The 7,369-nt window shown below is 34.6% G+C and overlaps 1 protein-coding gene across 1 annotated transcript; it reads left to right on the forward strand.

The window, feature by feature from the left end:
- Positions 1 to 3,059: 3,059 nt before the first annotated feature.
- LOC307130333 (chymotrypsin-like protease CTRL-1) lies at positions 3,060 to 4,821 on the forward strand (the record flags this gene model as incomplete). Its single annotated transcript, XM_079823298.1, has 6 exons — positions 3,060 to 3,134; positions 3,303 to 3,382; positions 3,622 to 3,703; positions 4,116 to 4,299; positions 4,409 to 4,539; positions 4,660 to 4,821. 6 exons carry the CDS (start codon positions 3,060 to 3,062, stop codon positions 4,819 to 4,821), a joined length of 714 nt encoding a protein of 237 aa, XP_079679424.1.
- Positions 4,822 to 7,369: the final 2,548 nt, after the last annotated feature.

Genomic DNA, 7,369 nt, shown 5'->3' on the forward strand with positions numbered 1-7,369 from the left:
TGTCTTGTGCCATAGACTGCAGAAAAGGATGAGTATCAGATTCAGCACCAACAGAAGGAGATGTTCACCCAGAAGGACATTATCACCCAGCTCTATCAGGGCGCAGGTGGTATGCCGGGTGGAATGCCTGGGGGATTTCCTGGCGGGGCAGGTAGTGGTTCCTCCTCTGGTCCTACCATTGAGGAAGTGGACTAATCTTGACACCAGAACACCCAGGCTCATAAATAAGAAACCAACTGAAAATCTGATTTATGTCAATTTGCTACATCTCAAACAAGTTTCATATGAACTAGTGTTTACTTACATTGCTGTGCCACATGAGACCAACTTCTAGCTTGTGACCAAAGCAATATGGCACTTACGAAACAGCATTATCATTAACATATTAGCCTATGTTAGCATTATGTTTGCAAATCTGTAATTCTATCTGTAAGCTATTGTTTAGTGGTTATTATTTAAGATTTAAGTTTAGTCATGCTACAATAACAACAAAATACCCGTTGAGGTGAGGTCTTGTAACTTGTTCAGTTAGCCGTTATACTCATTATTTATAATTATTTCATAGGGAGAGGTTTTTACACACCTGTTTTACAGTTAATGCGTTTTAGTGTTTCCTGTATGACTCAATAAAAAATAAAGCGTATTATTTCCTCAATATCTTGTCTCATGTTTTTTTTTTAAATAATATCTCATGATAGAATGAACAGCCTAAATCATAGGCAAAACACTTATTTCTGCAAATGCCTTCATGGAGAAAGAAAGTTAGTTAAGGTCTCGTTTTACTTTCAAAAATGAAAATGATGTTGCTTTGTTTTTGTTTGGCTGACTCACCTATATCAATATTCGAGAGCGGGGCACAACCTAACGCTTTTAGGTCTCAGTTTGTGAGTATTTATTTTTTCCCACATTAATTTCACACATGTCTATTACAATTATGTGGTTTTGTTTCATTAATACAGTGTATCCTTTTTCCTGATTTACCCTGAAAGAATGGAAGTGAAATGTGACAACATGCCCCATAGGTGGGGTACATTATACCATGACCAAATGACAGCTTAAAATATTATCTAATATCAACCAAAATCCATGACAAACTAAAATATTTTGTCAATAAAATACAATTATTAACTTTTTAAAATAAAATAATGGCATTTTTAATCATTAAAAATATATACATTTTTGAGTTTGACAACAAACGTCGCCAAATACAGCTATAGAGCATAGTTAAAAACATTATGATAATGAATAATTTCTAAACATTACTAAACGCGCAACTAGGATTTAAACCCCGGCTCGTGTTTTTTGCTGGTTAGATCAGCATTAAAGAACTATCTCAACTGTTAAAACAGATATAAAATTACAATATTATAATATTTGACTTATTTTTTTTAAAAAAAACACAAAAACAGAGATGAAAAATAAACTTAAGTGAGGAATTTACTTTTTCTACTTTTCTATTTTTCTAAATAAATGTTCAGTGATACCTTCCCTCTAAATAATGTTGATATGGCAACTAGTAAATACACTAAGTTTCGTCATCCTGGCATGTGTGGAAATTTAAACCATGCATGTTACAACTAAATCCGCGTTAGGTTGTGCCCCGCGCCCCGCACTATTGTTTTTTTCCTCATATGACAGATACAAACATTCCTGAGCTCCTCCTAACTGCATGAAAGCACCGGCATGTATTGTGAAATTTAACTGATGCTAGGGAGAATATAAAGCCGCAGAGAGACCTAATAGCAAACAGCAGCAAGACACAAACCGCTTGTCAACAACATGATCTCGATCATTAGCTTCTTTGCTTTGGTGGCTTCCACTCTAGGTGAGTTTTTATCAGGATAAAAGGTCAAAGATTTTACTTTTAAATGCCTAATTTATGTCAATGTATGTATGTATATGTGTATATAATAGACATGTGCCGGTATACGGTAATTCGATATAGCCTATCACAATAATGAACATGCACAATATTGTGGGCACTTCAAAATACCGTAAATAATTATTAATTGCGAATTACTCCGATCTTTAAGATGCATTTTAAGAATACTTTACCCATCAAACGTTTAAAATGAACAACACGTCAAAGAGGAACGCGCACTGATGTAAACAGACCGAACGTGCATGAGCAGCACATGACGGAACGAGTGAAGGAGCTGAATGAAAATACACATTCACTCTCTGACAGCAGATGGCGCTGGAACAGCAGAAAGGCAGCCGTTTCCCCGGTAATCCTCGTAAACAAAACTAAACACACAGCCATTCGGATTTCTGTATTCGCTATGGTGCTCATCACATCACAAATACTTAATACTTAAAGACTTAAGGCTAGATATTGTTTGAAAATGTTCTGATTCTTTGTTGTTCAGTCACACACTTTACAATAAGGCTCCAGTATTTAACATTAGATCATTCATTAACAAACTGACAATGTAAAATGCTTCTAAAGCATTTATTAATCTTAGTTAAATGTAGATTTCAGCATTTAATAACACATTATTCAAATCAAAAGTTGTAACTTTATTATTTAGAATAACTTCTGTAAAAATTTTGCTATTCGCTCTTTGTTAATGGTAATGAATTAACTAGTGAGACCTTATTGTAAAGTGTCACCTATTGTTCTTTATAATTCTTTTGCATTTTAATCAGTTTTAAATATTTTTTTACTTTATATATTTTGTGTATTGCTTTATTGTATTTAAATGTTCAGTTATTTTTGTTATAAGAAAGTTATTGAACCTGTTATAGTATGACAACACTTTTTTTGCGACTTATTTCAATACCATGATAATACCGTATACCGCGATAAAAGCTTCAACAATTAATCGCAAAATAAAAATGTGATACCGGCACATGCCTATATATATACACACAAATGATATTCATCTTGAGGAAAATCAACTCAGCATTGTTCTGTAAAAAACTAAACAAAATGTGTTGTGATACTTTTCTCATTTGCCTTTTTATGAACTTTGCTGACAGGATGTGGAGTGCCTCAATATCAGCCATTGAATATGGCCCGGCGTGCAATTAAGGACAATATATTACCAGGTATAGCTATGGGACGTGATGTAATCCCTGGTATTATTAATGGAAGGGTAGCACTCCCTTGGCCCTGGCAGGTCTCTATCCAGGTAAGTTTTAAATATACAATCATTGTTAAGTCTCTTCCAAAGCAAGATTTTTTTTAATGTTTTTTTTTTATTAATGGATCCACTTCTAATTTTTTATCATATCATAATGGTCATGGACCTAATTCTCTGTTTAATGATAACTCATAATATTCTTTATATTTGAACCAGACATCCAACGGTGATCTCCTCTGTGGTGGTTCCCTGATCAGCAACTATTGGATCCTCACTGCTGCGCACTGTGAAGTTAAGTAAGTATCTATCTATCTATCTATCTATCTATCTATCTATCTATCTATCTATCTATCTATCTATCTATCTATCTATCTATCTATCTATCTATCTATCTATCTATCTATCTATCTATCTATCTATCTATCTATCTATCTATCTATCTATCTATCTATCTATCCATCTATCTATCTATATTTTGATACAAACGTACAGTATTCATCTTGTCCTGCTTTTCCTTTCCCTGCTGTCTTTCTAGGCCTGGAACTCATTATGTTATCCTTGGACAGAATGACCGTGGCTCCAATAATGAACTTATTCAGGTCAAGAAAATTGCCAAGGTATCATCTTTAATGTGATTATTACATTACCATAGAAGTTTTAAATCTTTGAATAATTTCAAAGTTAAAGACTCTTAAAAGTTGCATTTATATGATAAAAAATACAGTAAAAACAATAAGATTGTGAAATATCATTTGAGTTTAAATTAACAGTTTTGTGCTGCTTAACCATGATACATTTTTTTCTGAATTTTGATGAATAGAAAGTTCAAAAGAACAGCATTTATTTGAAATATATTTTGTTGCATTATAAAGGTCTTAAAAACTTAATTTAAAATCTTACAAAGTTCAAAAGAACAGCATTTATTTGAAATATATTTTGTTGCATTATAAAGGTCTTAAAAACTTAATTTAAAATCTTACAAACAAAACAGAGGTGACTACTAGAGTTTTTTCCCCAACACACTTATAGGTCTTCACCCATCCCAATTACAACAGACAGGCCAAATTCAACAATGATGTTACACTACTGAAATTGTCCAGTCCAGCACAGATGTCGTCCCGTGTCTCTCCTATATGTCTGCCTAGCTCCTCCGCCCGCATACTCCCTGGGACACTTTGTGTCACCACTGGCTGGGGCAAAACTGAAACCGAGAGTAAGTCCACAATTCTTCTCACCTGTACATTTTCAATTGTGTAGTATAAAAAAAAATAAAAAATACAAAACAGACACTTAACTGTCTCACATTACTCTTTTGCTTCTAGTGACTTCTCACATATTGCAGGAGGCGACCTTACCGATAGTGAGTCAGAATCAGTGTAGGGAACAGTTTGGTCCGAGCAAAATCACTGATGCCATGATCTGTGCTGGAGCCTCTGGAGCCTCATCTTGCCAGGTATATGAAGACAGATTCACACACATATTACACACAAACTATTCATTTTCAATATTTGAAAAACACATAATGTTAACATTGTCACAATGTTAATCACTGATTTCTGTCTGTCAACTACAGGGTGATTCTGGTGGTCCTCTGGTATGTGAGAGCTCAGGTGTTTGGTATCAGGTGGGCATCGTGTCCTGGGGCTTAAAAACCTGCGATGTTGATGTTCCATTAGTCTACGCCCGTGTCTCTTATTTTCGAAAATGGATTGATGAAATTCTTAAATACAACTAGAGCACCAGCATGAGTATAAAAGGGATAGTTCACCCAAAAATGAAAATTCTGTCATCATTTACTCACCCTCAAGTTGTTCCAAACCTGTATGAGTTTCTTTCTTCTGCTGAACACAAAAGATGATATTTAGAAGAATGTTTGTAACCAAGCAGATAGAGAAACTATTGTCTACCATAGTATTTTTTTCCTACTATGGTAGTCAATAGTTGCTCTATCTGCTTTGTTACAAACACTCTTCTAAATATCTCATACAGGTTTGGAACAACTTGAGGGTGAGTAAATTATGACAGAATTTTCATTTTTGGGTGAACGATCCCTTTAATCCTCTAGATGACACACAAGTCTGTCATCGCCACATGTTATCCTTTTTTGTTCACGGTTTCTGGTTCTCCTGTGTCTGAACATTCTGCCATTAGTCAATGTTTCCAGTTATCAAAATGTCTTCAAAACACTTTTTTTGTAATGCTATTGTTTTTAATACAGAAAATACCTCATGATGATGCCAATTAAATTATTAAAAGCACAACGTATGTATCCTCAATGTATCCGTTTTCATCTAATTGTAATTAACTAATTGTAATACACTTACTCAAGAAATATTAAATAAATTATTTTGGGTCTTCTTGGTATGCTTTGAGTATTTGTTACAACGCAATGACCAAATTTTGAAAAAAATAAGGATGTAATTATACTGTAAATAAAACTTTAATTTCTCCAAGTTAATATATAGTATTAATCAGGGCCTGAAATTAACTTTTTTGACCACCTGCCAGAGTGACTTTTTACCAGGCACTTTTTTTTTTCTCCTCGACATTAAGCCTGTTCACGTGCTTGTCCGGATTTTTTTTTTTGTGTGTTGTAAATATAATTTATTCTGAAGAAATATTCTCAACAGTGTTCAATCAGCTTTAACATATTTAAATCTGCATATCTTTGATATTTTTACCTTTTATAAAGGGCATTTATTTCCATAATCTTACAATAACAAGCTGGATAAAGGTGTTATTTAGATTTTTTTTTGCGCACAAAAACTATTGTCGTCGCATCGTAAGATTATTGTAGAGTCACTGTGGTGAGATAGACTTTGTAACGACGTTTTAAGTGCCTTTCATGGATCTTGGAAGTGTCAATGTACTGAATGCCAATGGAGGCCTGTCTGAAGCATTTCTCAACCATCAGCTTTACACTAAAATATCTTCATTTGTGTTCCAAATATGAACGGAGGTCTTACGGGTGTCGAACGAATAAGGGTGAGTAATTAATGACAGAATTTTCATTTTTGGGTGAACTAACCCTTTAACACTCCTCCAAGAAAGACTTTAGACAGATCTGAATCCAAGTGCATTTAATGGAAGCGGTGTAAAACTGAAAGAAAAAAAAATACAATAGAAAAAAAATACAATAAATTACAAAAATACTTTGAGCATAAACATCTTCTGATACATCAATTTTCAAATATGGATAGCATAGCATACATAACATTACCATTTGCACCACAGCAGCTTACATTTCCCTCAATATACAAATGTTCACACAATTATTGAAGGTTTATTAACAATGAATACCCAGATTACAACATGAATCCAACAAGCTGAAGAGTATCTGATAGTCTTATGTTCATGTACACCCATCCAAATACAACACCAATGATCTATTACAAAACACCAAAAAACATCAAGGAAACACTTACAGACTATGACGTTTCCAAGAATAAAAGTGTGGATGGAGATGAGGATCGGCTGTGCACCCTCTCAAACAAAACAAAATGGCTGAACAGCACATGCTCTGCTTAAATATAGGAATGTCATCACTAGGGGCCACTAAATTACGAAAACTGGAGCTGAGAACAGCATATAATGGCTATGCTTGAGCTTTCGGTTTATATTCTTAAATTTGATCTATAAATTAAATTAGAATAATAAGACACTGTAGGGCTGTTACAAATCAAATTAAATAATTTACACTGAAAAATTACAACTACATTAAACATTTTTTATGAGATTGTTTTAAATATTTTTGAATATACAACTAAGAAAAGTTGGAAAGAATGTTTAAACATGAAAGTAAACCACCAGTAGGTGGCAGCAGGTGACCATTTTAATGAGTGAGTCATTGAGTCGATTCGTTCAAACGGCTGATTCATTCAAGAATGAGGAAGTCGTTTATGAATAGGTCATGAGCTGTGTCCCAATTCAAGGGCTGCATCCTTTGAAGGCCGTGTCCTTTGAAGTGCGCGGCCGACGCGGCCTCCAAAGGACGCACAGAGACTCGTTTACAGTGGAAGGTATAGCGGATTGCGTCACCGCGGCGCGACGAAGGCTGTCCCAATTCGTAGGTCCTTCGAAGGATCCTTCAAAATACGGCCTGCAAATGCGTCCTTCTTTTCCCATGAAATGAAGGATAGTTGGATGGATGCTTCGCAGCCTTGCCTACCCCAGAATTCATTGCGCGCCGCGACGTCACATTTTTGAAGAGAAATTGCCAGATTACACTTTTAAATGCTAGTATTGTGTTTCAATTTACTCCAGTAATCTAATGTATGTACTGA

The sequence above is a fragment of the Gobio gobio genome (assembly GCF_949357685.1).
Source record: "Gobio gobio genome assembly, chromosome: 8".
NCBI classification, from domain to species: domain Eukaryota; kingdom Metazoa; phylum Chordata; class Actinopteri; order Cypriniformes; family Gobionidae; genus Gobio; species Gobio gobio.